The sequence below is a fragment of the Oreochromis aureus genome, linkage group 16 (assembly GCF_013358895.1).
Source record: "Oreochromis aureus strain Israel breed Guangdong linkage group 16, ZZ_aureus, whole genome shotgun sequence".
NCBI classification, from domain to species: Eukaryota; Metazoa; Chordata; class Actinopteri; order Cichliformes; family Cichlidae; genus Oreochromis; species Oreochromis aureus.
This window is the reverse complement of record NC_052957.1, coordinates 34,849,531-34,866,634: the sequence shown is the minus strand read 5'-3', so window position 1 is coordinate 34,866,634 and position 17,104 is coordinate 34,849,531. Positions and strand designations below refer to the sequence as shown.

The 17,104-nt window shown below is 42.2% G+C and overlaps 1 protein-coding gene across 1 annotated transcript in view; it reads left to right on the top strand.

The window, feature by feature from the left end:
- The window catches only part of cntnap5a (contactin associated protein family member 5a), a 125,052-nt gene extending 108,175 nt beyond the window's left edge, over positions 1 to 16,877 (top strand). Inside the window, exons 20-24 of the mRNA XM_039600461.1 lie at positions 4,833 to 4,966; positions 9,250 to 9,337; positions 9,437 to 9,631; positions 11,309 to 11,383; positions 13,842 to 16,877. Coding sequence (XP_039456395.1) covers positions 4,833 to 4,966; positions 9,250 to 9,337; positions 9,437 to 9,631; positions 11,309 to 11,383; positions 13,842 to 14,038 — 689 coding nt within the window. The 3' untranslated portion in view covers positions 14,039 to 16,877. The remainder of the gene's footprint in view (positions 1 to 4,832; positions 4,967 to 9,249; positions 9,338 to 9,436; positions 9,632 to 11,308; positions 11,384 to 13,841) is intronic.
- The last annotated feature ends 227 nt before the right edge of the window (positions 16,878 to 17,104 follow it).

The following is a 17,104-nucleotide window of genomic DNA, read 5'->3' as shown; positions in this document are numbered from 1 at the left end:
TTCAAAGATTTATGGGTGGATGCTTGTTTGTCTGTAACTTTTGCTTTCTAACCCACGTCGTGTATTTGAGCACAGAAATACTTTACTGATGATTTAAGTGTCATCACTGATGAGAAAGGAGGGAAAAGGTCCCACACAGAGTTCAGATACTGGAAAGTCTTTTGTTTCCAGGTTTTAAAAAATGAGTCACTATGCAAAGTACCATCAGATTTATCAAACATGTGTAACCATCTTTGTTTCTCACCAACCTGCACCAATATGTTGGTAAATCAGAATTATTCAACAGCCTTTTAGACTCAGTTTGCATACTATGTGCATACTGCCCTGATTTTTCTATAAAAGCAAACATGTTTCCCTCCAAGCGACGCAAAGAAAGTAGTGACAGTGTCGCGAGAGAGAAATCTGCACCATCCAGGCAAAAAATAAGGACGAAGTCTGGCTACAGAAAATTAAATGATCACGTCTGACGTCCAAGGAAGAAGTCAGAACAAGTGCAGTGTTGCAGTACAAATATGACAACAATGATTATCATTTTAAAGTCTTGTGTATAAATTCTTGAGTCAGCCAGGCTGTCGTTTGTACCCATGGTCCAAGGAACTTTACACTACGACCACATTCAGGTAGGAAAATATGGATAACTCCCAGAATTTTCCATGAATGTACTCGTGATTTGCACACAGCTGTGTGTGTAGGCAGTGTTAGTACACGAGGCCCGTTCTTACAGTATCGTATGTTTTTAAAGTAGAATTCTTATGTTCAGTTCAGTTCAGTTCATTTTTATTTCAAACATTTCAAACATGTGTCTTCGCAATCATTATAAAATATCATTTCATTATTTGTTTGAAAAGGAGTAGGCAGAAGTATTTACTTATGTATCCACATTGCTTTGACTTCCTGTTCTACGCTGTATTGTTATGGTCTCCATTTGTGTTTGTTTCATGTGTCTCGCTCACTCGTAACCAAAATCTGTATCTGCTGTGGAACTTAATTTGAGTCCGTCAGGAATCTGAAGAAGGATGGCCGGGTGGGGAGGATGGGTGTTTGCTGGTAACAGTAAAGGAGGCGGTGTCAACCACAGCGAAAACTGCTGAAGCTTTGCAAAAGTAGACATGATAGTAGGGGCGTTATAGAAAAAGGATCTGGAGAAATGCATGGATTTATGGAGCAGGACATCAGCTCACCACACCTGTGTTTAAACACAAGCACGCAAAAAATAAAGAGGTAGGAAGACTTATGTGATAACACAGGGTTTATCCCACAAGTGGATACGATGGTTCTCTGCTCTCTGCAGCTCAGTTATTGTGACGCTTGTTGGGGTTAAGCACGCCTACCCACAGCATTGGAGGGTGTTAGTTACACAACACCTGTTTTCCTTTCTTTTAACCCCTTTCTGGTATCAGGGAGAACTCCTACATCCCTGTTACCATGGTTACCAAATGATATAATGCATAATTACACAGCAGATTGCTCCCTTGACGGTGAACTGGTTCCAAGTTCACTCAGAGGCTGAGAGCGATTGTGTAAAAAATAGAATCTGCCTAAAGTAGAATGATTTAGTCATATTTCCAGGGCTCTTCAGTTTAGTGCACAGCAACAGTTCACTGCATGAATGTGTGAAGGTCTGTTTGTTGAATGTTGTGTAGATTATGCCGTTGACGCTTGGTGCTTTTGATGAAAGATCAGAGCATGAGAACAGAAAGTCGAGCACATAATTAGTTTCTGCAGGTCACAAAGTCAAATGCAGTCGCGGCAGATCAGCAGGCGTCAGCGCCGGCCAACCAGCTGATGGATCGCCCGATACTCTTCTGCAGAGCCAGGCCGGTCACATACAGCATGCACACGAGGGGTGGGCAATATACGCAAATATGCAGTAACAATATCTGTGAAGATATAGAAAAACCTTTGTGATGCCTGCAGCTTGTAGGCAGCAAATGCAGAAACCAGATTTCCCAGTTAGCTGCTGTCACTGGTCACACACTCCCTGACTGTCTGCAGCAGCAGTATAGTTTAACAGTGGCGCCACAGCGGTGACACAAGTATAAAGTAACTGCTGAACACTTTAGTTTAACAATAACTAAAGTCACTCAACCCTGTAACTCATCAGGAGTCTGTAAAATCGTGTCACATAATAAAAAGCTTATGTGGGAAGTTGTATCTTTGTTAAATCTTGGGTCCAACTTTTGAAGCAGCTGTTTAAAGTACTGCTTTTCTATTATATGTAACTGCATCATTAATTTCCATCCCCCGTTTCACTTCCTGTCATATGGAGTGCAGCTAGCGAGCGCTCCACTGACACTCTGAGGAGTCATTTGTTTACATTTGGGTGGCACATCAGCAGCTGCTGGGATCTCCTCCCTGTGAGTCTGGTTCTCCTCAGCTGAGTGTTGGAGCGTTCTTTCCACCTTTAGTAGGAACAATATTTTGCAAATGAGGTTGTTGGAATGATTGTCCGAGGCTGACGTGCAGCTCTTTCTTGCATTAGGGAATGTAAACAAATGGCACTGCGGTGACAGCTCTATGTGACATTTTCACATCATGTTCAAATGTATTCTCATCATATTCCAGATGATATGATTGTGAAGTTGGACCCTTTACACATGTACAAGACACGGACGTGGTGACAGCACTTCTTTATTTTGACATTTGGTTTACTGATATTTTACAATGGGACACAGACACTCCCGCTCCGCTGTCACGTCCGCTCTCCTCCCTCTCCGACTGTCACTGTGAACATATAAAGAGTCACAATCACATTCACATCCCAGCATACCTGTTCACCCCGCCCCTGCGCCGCCCCGGGCGCTCACTGCGTCACCCCTCCTCTGAAGCCGGCCAGAGACCACACCCACACCCACGCCACAATGATATAATGTTATATGATGGTCTGTCTCTCTTCCATTGTTAATCGCCTTTTTCTCACACCACACTACTTTCTGCAGTACAGTACTGTTCAGCTGATGCTCTCCAGAGTATGGTACCACAGTGTGTCCAGCACTGCTTTGATGCAGACAGAGGGGGCTGTACCTGTAGGAGTTAGCAGCAGCAGCTTTATAGGCTGATCAGCCTCCATTACTGCAGAACAGCTTTAAACTCTTAACCCGTGTTGTGTTCCCTGAAAAAGGCCTTTGTGTATAATTCTGAAATGTACATTATTTTACAGTTTGGGGTAACCTTACCTTTTTTTTAACCGCTGGCTGTTCAACACTTTGTACCATTTCAAGCTGTTCATTGGACTTGCACAACTTGAATTGCAATAAATAACTGGGAGAATTGGGGTGTTGTAAAGCATTTGACCAGTAGTGTTTATGGCAGGGCCGGTAGGTCCATCGTCTTTCTTTAAAACCAGAGTTTAATTTGAAATGTTTCTCCTCACATAAAAGGTCTTGAGTAATCAGCCCCATCTTATCTTAAAGACCTCATAGTACCATATAAACCCAGCAGAGCACCTAACTCTCAGACTGCTGGTTTACTCCTGGTTCCTGGGATATCTACAAGTAGAAGGGAGGCAGAGTCTCCAGCTTTCAGGCCCCTCTTCTGTGAAATCCCAGATTGGAGTCAGGAAACAAACAGCCTCTCTACTTTTAAGATTAAGCTTAAAACTTTCAGTTTACTTAACTGTATCCTTCCTTACACTGCAATAGGCCTACAGGCTGCTGGGGGCTTCCCATGTCACCAGTTTGCCCAGCTGTTTCTGGAAGTCCCACAGGATCTCCTAACATCTACTGTAGCAGTGCTATTTATCACGTACGACTTTAATTCACTTTAAATAAATTGTGGGACTGAAATAAACGCTGTCTGGACACAGACTGAAATTTAGGATGGTTACTGTTAACCTACTAATGTTACTATGAGGTATAACATTCATCACATGATGTTAGCTTAAGCTTTAGATAATATTAGACATTGCTCATATTTTAGCCTGAGAACAGTCATTTCAGCGACACCAGCTGAGCTCCACTGTTTGACTTGGTTCCTGGAGGAAAAGGGGTTTGCATACGTTACAGCGTATCACCTCAGAGTCTCCGTTTTTCAGATTCAGACACAACAAAGACCTCAGAGCTTTAAGCTAACAGCCACGCTACATCCTAACCTGCGAGTGCCACATTGAGTGGCATGAGTGACACCTCTGTGCAGTTTTTAGCCAGAGCCCTAATCTGCTCTTGTGTGTTAAACCTGAGCAGCCAAATTGCATGGGTCTCTGTAAACAGTGAAGGGCAGGGGAGACACTTTATCCACAGTGACCTTCCTCTGTTGGAGCACTCTCAGGATCTGAAATGAATCACAACACAAAGCCCTTCACTTACAGACTGGGAATTGTAATATTGACCTAGCTCCACTTGACAATGCATAGCTTTCTGACTCTTTGATCTGGCAGCGAGTGAGTGTGTGTGTGTGTGTGTGTGTGTGTGTGTGTGTGTGTGTGTGTGTGTGTGTGTGTGTGTGTGTGTGTGTGCGTGTGTGTGTGTGTGTGTGTGTGTGTGTGTGTGTGTGTGTGTGTGCCTGGCCCGGGGAGGGGGGCTGAGCACATATTGACTTGCTCAGTTTTCGGAGCAAAGAGCTATGAGATAAATATTTGCAGACTCTCGAGAGTAACTGAAGAAGCTTGGATATAGTGGTGTATTTATAAATAGGCAGTCCCATTCTTGCAGCAGACAGGTGTATTCTCTTATCTTATCACCCATTAGAATGCAGTGTACACATATTTGAATCCTGGTAATGTTATATGTACAAGATTACAGGATTTAGACCTGTAGATTCCAAGTTTTCATCAAACACTGAGCACAAGATGAAGCGTCGTATTGCTCTGTGACATTTTATGCTTTGTTTTCCAGGGAGTGTGCAGATCTGGTATCACCTGCAGACAGACAAGAAACCGGACGTGTTCACTCCCACCCCGAGTAATCTGGCAGATGGACGTCTTCATCGAATCAGAATCCACCGAGTCGGCAAAAACCTCTACGTACAGGTCAGTAACACTGGTACAGGACGTCCTGCATATGGACGTGCTGTCTCATAGAGCATGGTTGCATAGTAGAGAGTACAAATAAAGCACACAGGACGTCCTGAACCATACGGAATAACCAGGTGAGTTCTCACGTGCTGCAGCCAGGTGTTCCTTCAACCTGTTCACACTGAGATACTCAAAAAGAGACCACATCATGGTCCTCTGCTCTCTCCACTGGCTCCCAGTTGCTTTTAGGATTGATTTTACAAACTGCTGGTTTTAAAGCACCTGGTATGATTACTGCCCCAGGAGATCTTTGAGGTCAGCAGACTTGATGCTTTCCAAACCTTACAATTAAAGTTATTAAATCTTTTGCTGTGGCTGCACCAGACTGTGGAACAGTCTACCCCCTCACATCAGATAACCAGAACTTTTAAATGTTCTCTTAAAACTCACCTATTTTGCTGGCCAGCAAGGTTTAACCTATTGTTTTAATTTATTGTTTTATTTGTGAGGCATTTTATGTACCTGTGTTTCTTCAACTTTGGTCAGCCTCGGTTGTTTTTAAATGTGCTTTATAAATAAACTTGACTTGACTTGACTCAACAACTTAGGAACTAATGACTCTCCACTATCTGGCCTGCACAGTCCTCACTTTACTCCATGCTTATCTCTGTCAAGCCTTCATGGACACTTACAGATTTAGTATTTATCTGTCATTCATGCAACACAGGTATGACACGGAACTGGAAGAGTCACAACAAAAAGCTTGGTGGAGTTTGGATGTTCTCCCTGCTCCTGTGCAGGCTCTCTGTGGGCACTCCAACCTACACTCCAAAGACACACATATTAGATTAAGAGGTTAGACAGTGGCTGTGATGTATGTAAAGTGCTTGCAGTGTATAAGCATGATGTGAGTATAGGGCTAAGGGTGATTTGTGTTAGGTGCTTTGAGTGGTCATTAAAAGTAGAATAGCATTGCATAAATGGTAGTAATCATTTTCTGTTCAATCACATATCACAGTCTGTCTGCTAGATAAAGGTACAGTGACTCCTTATCCTAAAACGTTTTAGATTATCTGGGTTTTTTATATATTGTGACCTATTTTCTACAATAAATTACTAAATTTTGTGTTATTCAAAGTTAACATGAGGATAAGATGCACAGCAGTCTGTTGTATCCATGCTAGCTGTTCTGTTACATCAAGAGTAGCATTCATCAAATAGCATTTAAGCTGATGATGCTCGTTAGTATCACTTACCAAATTCAGTGTATCCTGACTTGGCTAAATGCACAAAGGGCAGCAAACCTCAGAGCTGCAGCAGTGCAGGTTAGCTGATCACAACTTGTCCAGAGAGAAAACTAATCCACTGGACTCATATAACTCTGTGAGTAATTCCCCCCACTGCACTGAATCTTCTCCCAGTTTGACTCATAAGTGTGAGGAGTGAAATACAATATTCTTTGGGAGAGGTTTTTTGATAATACACATTAAATTTACCCGGGGAGGCCTTAAACCAGAGCAGGTGACCTGGATCCCATGAAATACAATATGACCCCAAAATGAAAAAGACTAAACCTAACTAACTTCAAAGAGCAGCAACATCCACCATACACCATCTTTATGTGAACTCAACACTGTTTATTTGCATCCAGTGGCAATTTTATTTATACAGCACATTTCATTGTGATAAACATTTCATAGAAGATAAACACACATGTAGGTTTTGTCTTTAAAATACCAGTTAAACATGTGCATGTGCACGCACACATCCAGAGTTACTGAGTGGAGACCTGTGAGGACAGAAAGGGTGGAGTATGTTTTTGAGTATATGCACAGATGTAATTTACACAGGTCAGCAGGTGCTCGTCCAAGAAGGGGCCCTGAAAGCACCCTCAGCACACTTGGATCTAATCCTGGGAACAGGTAAAAGACCTGCAGCTGATGACCTGAGAGGTCTGACTGCAGGTCCATAATGTGCTGAGGCCACACCGATGGAAGCTTCATCAACTAATACATGGATTTCAAAGTTAACTCTCTGACTTCAGTATCAGGGTGATATGGTCAGATTTCCTTGTATGAGTAAGAAAAGTTGTCTTAGGCGAGTAGAGTAACCTGCTTGGCACGAAGGCATGAAAACATTTGTAGGTCAGTTTGAAATTACATTTTCTAACTTTTGATATATTTGTATTGATTCCAAAGTTGCTCACTGTGTTTAAGAGACAGGGATGGTAAATATGTGATAAACAATAATATCTTAAAGGTTTCTAGACATCCAACAGTTAATATTATTGATACAACTGATGAGTCTTTGAACAGAGGTTAGATTACCAGAGGAATATGATGTGTTTTTTAACTGCCTAAGGATATAATATATAATTTGAATTCTGTATGATAGTGCTGTACCAAGCAGACACATGTGAAGGTTAGAAAGTAATGGACCAAGGACTGACTGACTGAGGAGCCCCTGATTGAATTTTTGTTTGTGCAAATCTAAAGCTAATAATTGAAATATATAAACTTCTACACTTCAGCTGTGATGAGAACCAATCAATAACCAGACTGAATAAAACAACTGAACCATCAGGTCATCTTAATGCGTGCTCACTCATCCAGGTAAGTAAATCCTAAAAGGTTCTGTTCATCTGGACGGGCCGTTTTCACTCATCCAGGTGACGTCTTCAGTCTCAGCTGACTGCAGGTTTCCAACCTTAGAAACAGGACATTTGTACAATGACTGAAACCAGCACCACTGAGGGGACAATGGGCTGTTTCATTAATATGCAAATTGTCATGACCATTGTTCAACAACCACTGATCAAAGCCCATTGATCATTGGTCAGCCACATTTAGACCATACACAGAGTTCCTGCAGACATCAACACAAGACGTTCAGTATCTGTCGCCTGCTGTTACAAACGACCCGTTCAGTGGAACAAAATTGAACATCCAAAAATTCTGTTCTGTAGGGCAGCGGTGCCCAACCTTTTTTGCGCCACAGACCAGTTTATGTCCAACAATATATTTATGGTGTTGCAGATAAATACAACAAAATAAAACCAGTACTGGTACCAAAAAAAAAAAAGTAGAAGATCTATTCATAACACACGGGAAAAGACCCAGGGAAACTGAGTTAGCGATAAAAACGATTTAAAAAAAAGCAAAAAATGATAAAAACCCTGAAAATCATAATTTCACACCCGAACCTGAACTCTCGCGGCCCGGTACCAAACCACTCATCCGTGGCCCGGGGGTTGGGGGCTGCTGCTGTAGGGAATCCTTTCAGTTTCCTCTGACTCCTCCTTTCTGGTAATTCTAAAATGGTAATTGATGTGAGGTAGATAAAGTGTCGTACATATGTTGCAGGTATTTCTCTTCTTTGTTGCATTGGCAGTTTTCACTTTACCATCGCACTCTCGTTCTTTTCTGCAATAAAAAGTAAAGTCCATGCTGCTTGCTGCGCCACTGTTTTCCTGCTTGAAAGGGATTCAGCTGATTGTAGCTCAAGTGCAAGCGGAACCAGTGAGATGAAGTGACAGGCAACCAGACGGACAATCCCAAGGAATCGAACTAATGTCCCGTGGAACATTCCCATCCCAATTATCCTTCAGGATTTTCTAGTACAGAGCAGATTCATGGTTCCATAACTTGCGTCATGGTGCTGGTCCTGGCTGGGGCGTCTGTTTGAGTCTTAGTCAGGTTTTAAATAACTTTTTCACATAGGTCCGGTAGGTGTGGATAGCTCTCTTCACCTAATAAATGAAATCATCATTTAACCGTGTTGTGTATTTACTCAGATGATCTTAGTCTAATGTTAAAAGTTATTTGATGATCAGGAACACCTAAGTGTGACAAACATGCAAAAGAAAATTAAGAAATGAGGAAGTGGGCAGATACTTTTTACAGCACTGTAGCTATTTGAGTGAAACAATGTAACCAACATGACTGGATTGTTTGACAAATGGACGAGACAGCAGGATTGAACTATTCAGCATCTTCATGTAAAGAGGAAAGGTGTGCACATCAGTTTGCATATGTGCTTCTGCAGGCACTTTTCATGCAATAGTAAACTGAAATCCTACACTTTTATTGCACTTCACCATGTTAAGCGATTAATCTGAGTCAGCATGATGGCACAGGGGTACAAGGTCAAATTCACTTCAGAGCTACCTGTAGGGAGAGCTGGTTTCATGTGAGGCTGCAGTGAACACAGAGATCGCTCTTGCACTGAGCTGCATTTGCAGCTGCTGGGTTGAATTTCTTGTAATCACCTTGTTATCTGATTTCTTTCTATCCAACCAGATCAACCAGGACATCCACAGGAAGTACACGCTGTCATCTGATGCAGAGCTGATCCTCATACGATCGCTAACGTTAGGCAAAGTCGCCAGTAAGTCACTGTGCAGCTGTAATCAATAATTCTCATTCGGCATTTACCAAATGAAGCCGAGCGAGAAGCATTTCTCACTTCTCGGCTGTGTCTTTGTAGGAATGGAGCATTTTGATGAGGAAGTGATACAAGGAGCTTCTAAAGGATTCATTGGCTGCCTTTCCTCAGTCCAGTTTAATCATGTGGCACCACTGAAGGTAGCGCTGACCAATCGCGGAAGCTCATTGGTCACCATCCGTGGTCCGCTGGTCCAATCAAATTGTGGCGCGCTAGCTGAGTCACATACTCTGCAAGGTAAGACATCCACATCCATGACACTGATGATCTATTTATTTAGACTCACAAACACACGAGCTGATTGTTTCTCTCTGTTAATGCTGAGTCTTTACAGCCCTTTGAGGAAATTGTTGCTGTGATTTGTTTCTATATAAATAAAATCAAACTAAAGTGATTTGAGAAAGGTTTGGATAGCTTTTTCCCTTAATTAATGAAACTATCAGCTGTGCAATTATTCGTAAATGGAATAAAAGTAAAAGGACCATCTATTGTCCTCGGTCTGGAGCTCAGAATCAACATCTTGTCTCGTGGGCTGAGACTGAACATGTGAATCGTAGTGGATCAGCCCAAAATCACACAGAAGTAATGATCTAAAGCCAGCTGGGACCGCAGTCACCACCGTTGGCAACACTACGGCGTCATGGATGGAAATATTGCAGCCCCCACAAAGTCCCCTTCCTCAAGAAGCCACAGCGTAAGTTTGCCAGTGAACATCTAAATGGTTCAGAGAAGGCTTGGAACAAAAGTATTGTGAAACCAAAACCGAGCTCTGCTGAGTGTGAGCCAAACAACACCATCGTCCCCAGAGTCCCGATCCATCCTACGGTGTGTCAGAGATGTGTTACTCTCCAACAAGTGTTTCTACCACAGACCAAGTCGTGTTTTTCTTGGGGATCACATACTCGTTTCTCTCAGTGACGTGCAAACCAATTTATAACTTGAGTAGCTGATGTCCTAGTGTTCTTCACCACCAGTATGTCACCTGTTGTGGGCAGTTTATTCCCATCTGTAGCCTTTTACAGTCCCGTGCATAGCCTACAAATAACAATTAAATCATTATGCAGAGCGATACTGTGACAATCCTGATACAGCCATCGTGCTATAAAGCAAAGGAGGAACTGCAACAACTAAATCAAATCCCTCGTAACTTCTTCTGTCAGCGTTTCTCAGACACGAGCAAAGCACTGCAAGTGTTCTGACACTGGATGCAGGAAAACCTCTGCTTTATATGCGCCTCAGGTCAGAGCTAAAGAGTTACTGTTTCATTTTGTGATCGTTAGGATCATATTTCCATAACAATCTGGTTAATTTTATTCACAATGTGGTTAGCATTAGCATTGGATTTGATCTTATGGACCCTCTCTGTAGGGTTTGTTAACTTTAAGAGCAGTATAGTAGCACTGGTTTCCATATTTGCTTTTTTCCTGAGCCGGCTTTTTGCTCACACTGATCAGTTTTAAAGAAAATGACCCAAACCCACATGTAAAATAGTTTCTCGTTTGCCTGAAGTTCAGACAGAAGTGCACAAAGACAGCTGTTCTTTTCACTGGACTGGATGTGTTACACAAACGTTGGCTGATGTTACAGCGGTCCAACAAGCCAAAGAGCTATAAACCAAACAGAACATGATCACAGTAAGAAAGCTCGCTAACTGGATTGTGTAAATTAGGAATTCCAGGGTAGTACTGCGGTTTAAAATCATTTTCAGAAGCAGAGAAATTTAAATAGACTGTGTTTGTCTTTGCCTCTCATGAGAATCAAGGGGCAGGAACCTGAAATGAACCAAATATAATCATCACGTCATGGACTGTACTGCAGCACACCTCACTTCACAGGAGAAGACGACAGCTAGTCATTAAAGAGAAGTCGACATGTATGAAAATGATGATGTTTCTCTTTGTTTCTGCTCTGCAGATCAGGCTGTAAATGCAAATAAAGACAAAGAGCAGCGTGCCGGCAGCACCCAGAAGGATTTGGCTGTAATAGCAGGTCTGTGCTGTGCTCGTGTTTTTCCTTTGCTTAATTGAAAATGAGTCCCAGCTGTTTGCCATTTGTCATTCTCTCCATTTGGCTCCGTCTTAATGCCTTTTCCTTATCTCTCGATAACTCGGCCCCAGCTCGAGCTTATTGTCATGATCGTGTCTTAAACCTTGTTTTTATTTGAAAGGAAACTTGATGCTGTAATGTGTGCTTTCTGAACAAGAAAGCATTTCAAATCCATATCTACATGTCTCCAGATGATATTACTTATAAAGCCTATCAGAGGCCCTATAACTGTGATTATCTTTAAGTAATTAGCAGGATCACAAAGTGTTCAGTCTCTGAGGCACTGTGCCTGTTTCAGATAACACCTCTGTCATTTGCTTGTTTGCTTCATATGCATCTGTTCTGCTATCTGTAAGGTAAATATGAAGACAGAACAACATAAAGGCTGGAATAAGGACAATTTAATTTAAACTTTGTTAATTAACCTGTTTTATCTGATCTGTTAAATTACAACCAACAAAGAGTGAAGGAAGCAGTCTCCCGGGGTGAACGTGAGACAGTTTCTTGGCCCAGACCAGTTTCCAGGCAACCATCAGAGACTCCAAGGTGTTACTGAGCCCTCAGATTCACCACAGACACATGACAGTGTTGCAGTCTTTTCATCAGGCTCTTGACAAGAAGACAAATCAGTACATTTCCCAACTAAAGTCACATTATTCAATCGCAGTCAGAGGATTATATCAAGGTAAAGTCAGCTCCAATCAATAAATGATACGATAGCTTTATTGTTAAGAACATTTATTTCATTCAACTTTAAATCTTTAGTTTAGTTTAGCTCTTTTGAAATTTGACATCATCTCTTTCTTGTGGCTGCAGATTAAATTATGATGCATCCTGTTTTCTTTAATTATCTTTGTAAATCATGTCTAATCAGTGTAGTTTGTCACAGGAGGACTGCAGTCTCATTTGGTTCTCATTTCAAAGGCACAAAGGGGATTCTACAATCCTGAATGAATTGTCTGGCTACTTATTTTGAGTTATAATTCATTCATTTAAAATTTCACTCACAAAATGTGTGAAAGAGTGACTCGTTTTCAAATATCTTCATGATCAAACTCATTGTCAGACCAGGTGGACTCACCTAAAGCTTATTTTACAGTTTTAGGGAAAGTAATTTAGTAATTTCACCATCGTTTGTAAAATGTGTCTGGATCGTTTTTACCAAACTTGCTGAGAAATAAACAGATAATAGCTTTGGTCAGATGGGGGGGGCTCTTATCCACACAGTTTGTATTTATGCAGACTATACATACAGGCTCAAATATATACATATATCCGTTCGCAAGGTAGCGTTAGCTTAGATTAACCATCTACAAGCTCCTGGGATCATTGTGACATTTAACCACTCTTCTTATTTATATTGTCTTGGTCTTCTGGCACAGACCCAGCTTTTAAGCACAAAATGAGGTCACAGCCAGGGTTTGGGGAAGGCCTACAGTAGCTAGTTGGTTTGAGGTGGGTTAGTTAGTCCCACCACTTTGTACCAGTGGTAGCAAAGCAGTCCTACAGCGTGATGTATCAGCATCACGCTGTAGGACTTGGCAGTTGGTACAGTGTCACTGCGTATGAAAATGATCATCTTTATCTTGTTTGACTCCAGAAGGCTTTTGGCTCGTCCGTGTGGGCAGCTGTAAATTCCAGTCAGATTCAAAGTTGTTGATTTTGGAGCAGGCTTCTCTCTCTGTCAGCGCCCTCTTGGTGTAAAACTCACTGTGGACAGGGATGCTGTTCCAGCAGTCCTTCGCAGTCTTGGTGGTTCTTTGGTTTTTCCTGAATATTCTAACCAGTTTGTGTGTTCTCCCAGACCTGTGGGGACACATCCAAATAAGTTGTACTTGTGTGAAGTCGTTTTAACTAATGATGCTGGAAACTGAAGTCCTGAAGATGCAGAAAGAATCTGAAGAAACAGCCTTTGTCCTTATGTATTCACTGAGTTACCTTTGGGATCAATCCAGTGTCAAACTAGTCCTTTTTATGCTGCCATAATAAACATAGATGAACTACCAGCTGTACAATAGTCAGTCGAGATCACTAACAAGTCATTAGACCTTGGCCTTGTGTTCACACACTGGAACCTTCAGCATCACTTATTCGGATATTTGAGTGTACGTATACGTCTGTGTAGAGAAAATCTTGTGCTCTCAATACTTTAAAGTCATTAAATGTTAATGCGGTTTAATTATTCCATCCTTGGAAGGAACTGTTCAAAGAAATCATTAAATCAGAAACCAAACGTGCAGTAAACCACCCTTTAAAGTGGCTCATGGTGGCCGGGCTGTGTTCCTCTGTCCACATGTGTGCAGGACTAAACATGTGAATACTGCTAACACTCCTACACTACTTAAATCTGAGACCACCAACACCGCCATCATCTAACGTCCCTTCCCTGCGTCGTTTCCAGGTGTGGTCACTGCAGTGGTCTTCATAACCGTGTGCGCACTGGCTGTGGTGATCCGCCTGGTCTACCAGCAGCGGCGGGCCCAGAGGAGCAGCGGCAGCATCAAAGAGGAGCACAGACACAGCATGTACACAGACTACAGGACTGAGCTGCACCTCCACAACCCAGTCAGAGACAGCGTGAAGGAATACTACATCTGACTGCGGCGTGCAGCCGATGTCACAAACTTACCTCTTTCTTCTAAAGGACTCACAGGTGGACGTGCTGCCGCAGGATTTCTTACAACACTGCATATCTCCGCCCTGGAAGTTCCCCAGGGACACTGCAAAAGTCAGCAGACTCCAATCCACTCTCAATGCTCCTGTAAAAGCAAGTGGCTGAATCTTTGCAGCTCTTAGTGTATTTGATGTTGGTGAAATTGTCAGAATCAAGCTGCTGTGGTTTCCGTCATTGCGAAATGTGTAAAGCAAAAGTCGATTCGTTCTGAGGGGTGAAAGTGGGGGCGTGGACGAGCGGCGAGCGTGAAGCTCCCGACTGTCCTGAATGTGCACAACAATATTTCCACATTTCAGTGGGACTCACTAAATTGTATTTGTTAGTCAGGAAATGTAGGCAAGGCCTGTAAGATATGCATCCATCCGCTGCTCTCTATTTGTTTTTCCACTGGGGGTGAATGTCGCAGAAGCAAAGGGACAATACTGCCTACACTGTATGAGTGCCTAATTTGCATATTTGTTTTGATTTGAACAAAGTTCTTCGTGTGACCCTCACAGACGCAGGCACATTTTCCTAGAAAAGAGCTCATTGTCATTCCGAGCCACGCTGCAGGAAACAGAAGAAAATGGGAATTTCACAGAATTTCATCGTCTCTAGAGCGCGGCCGTTAGCGATGGGTGACCATCGCTAACATTTCTTTCACCAGGCTGTTTACCACTACACTGTTGTTAGCAGCGTGGAAACTGACAGATAGAACAGTCCCACAGATTTAGAGTCTTTGTTGATGTACAGTGAGGGCCTCATTTATCTGCAGAAAGAAAATAATAATAATACTGACCATGATAATAAAAACTGATAGTGTGCCCACGCGCTGTCTTTACCACAGTACAGCGTTCAACACATCATGAAGTTACCCTCAGCACATAGACGGGGGTCTACACACCCACATGGGTGAAAGAAGTGACCACAATAATCCCTGTTTGTATTCTGTTATGTTGTAAACTTTCCCAGATTCATATCGAGGAGCCTCTCAGCTCATTTCTGTCTCAGACGAGCTGCTCGAGCTCCTTTAACCCATTTTCACACACACAGGTGTGACCAGCACAGAGTGAGGCTGCTGTGCTCACAGCCACAGCCGTCCTACTTCTCACACAGACGTGTCACATATGTAAGGGATGGATGTAGCCACCATGGCATCCTTTTGGATAGCCTCATGCTGAGCACTGAGCAATCAATCACACTGTAAACCCTGTTTTATTCTTTGTTTGATTCAACTTCAGTCTTCTAGTTTCTCTCTGCAGCCAGGCCCCGAGGACCAGCCCCCTGCTGGCCAACAATGAACATCTTCCTTTGCGTGACTCTTCAGTCTTTTATATAAACATGACCACAACATGACCACACTACATGTTATGTGGATAAATGAACGCTTGGCTCGGTGGAATTTGGGATCTTTATCTGACGTTTTTACTTTCATGTGACAACAACAAATCTTACAAACTTGATATTAACAAGGATGCAAAAAAAGCTGATAGATGAGGCCCCGACTGTCAACAGCGAGTGTTGCAAGTGTTTTTGTTCATAATGAAGGAGATGCAATATGTAAAAAGGGTGTGAATTGTGTCATAAAAGTAGCAGAAATAAGAAAATAACTGAGAGAAATGTATTATTTAAAGCAGTTATTTATGCCAAGACTAAAGGGTATAATTATCAAGCAGAGGGTCCATGTGAAACACCACAGGCAGCCAGAAGCAGCAGTTACAACCCTGGGAGCTTGTGTTCTTTAACATACAGACAGTAGTTTACTTCATACGACAAGTTTTGGGTTTACAGAAATCAAAGTAACCGAGAGCAAAATCACAGCAGCACGTTTGCGAGGTTTCGTCCCGTGGAGGAGAACGTCCGAATTTTGCTGGGAAATGTCTGGAAATTTTTTCATAGCAGCATCACTTGTGGAGCATCAAACCTGTAGTGCAGAAGTTTAATCTGGCTTGTATTTTAGAGCACTAACCGGCAGTGCTTAGAGCTTTTTGCATAAAAGAAGACGGCCAATATCATACCGGATGGAATTAATTTATTTTCAGATTTACTGGGAGTGAAATGGTACGTTTCTGTGTCTCAAATGGAAATGTGAAAAAGGAAATTAAAGGATGGATGAAAATGGAGACTACTTTGCTTTTTTAGATCCTTGCTTCTAGTGGGCACGAAGGAGATGCCAGAGAAAACAAATCACGTTATCTAAATTTCAAAAGCAGCCTTTTGAGCCAGTTCTGCATTATCATACTGATCTCATTATCCGCTGGGCTCAGCTGCTCTCTGGCTGCATACCTGTCTTTGTCACCATCAGTTATGCTTTGAACTTAACGGGCTAAACGTAAAGGTTAAGTCCAAAGAAAAGCTGACAGGAACACGGCCGTTTATTTAGCATCTTGTCATGAACTAAAGTGTTCATTCTCCTGGGATCTAAATGTCAGAATAAAATGTTTAAAAAACAAAGCAGTGAGATTTCCCTCACGTAAAAATGTTTGGACCAATGCAATGATGAATACAAAGACTGGAGCTCCAGCTGCAACAGCTAAAGATGACTGAACGTGATGAAGGACAGCGGTGTGGCTGAGCCCGTGTACCCTCTCTGTGCATGTCCTCCAAATATGCCTGAAGATGATTCCCATATTTGTGAATGAATACATACCTCTCAGAGAGTTTCAGTTACACTGCAATGGGTAATATCATGTGGTCACTTCTTAATGATTTGTATAGCTGCGGTTTTATTAAGAATCTATTGTATAGATGTATAATTTAATAATAAAAGTCAATATATTGTTATGTTTTGTTGTAAAATGGCTTCACTTCTCAACCTTAAAGGTAATGTTTGTCACTTCCTGTGTGGTAGTTTAACACCTCGCTTTAACTTAATGCCCAAAACATCTGCATTAAACCGATATCCACAGAGGATCAAACAGGGCTGGGCAGCACTAACACACTGTGCAGTGAGTCAGTCTGAGTTTGGTTTTAGGTCATTACTGTTACATCCTCATTTACAAAGGGGCCTG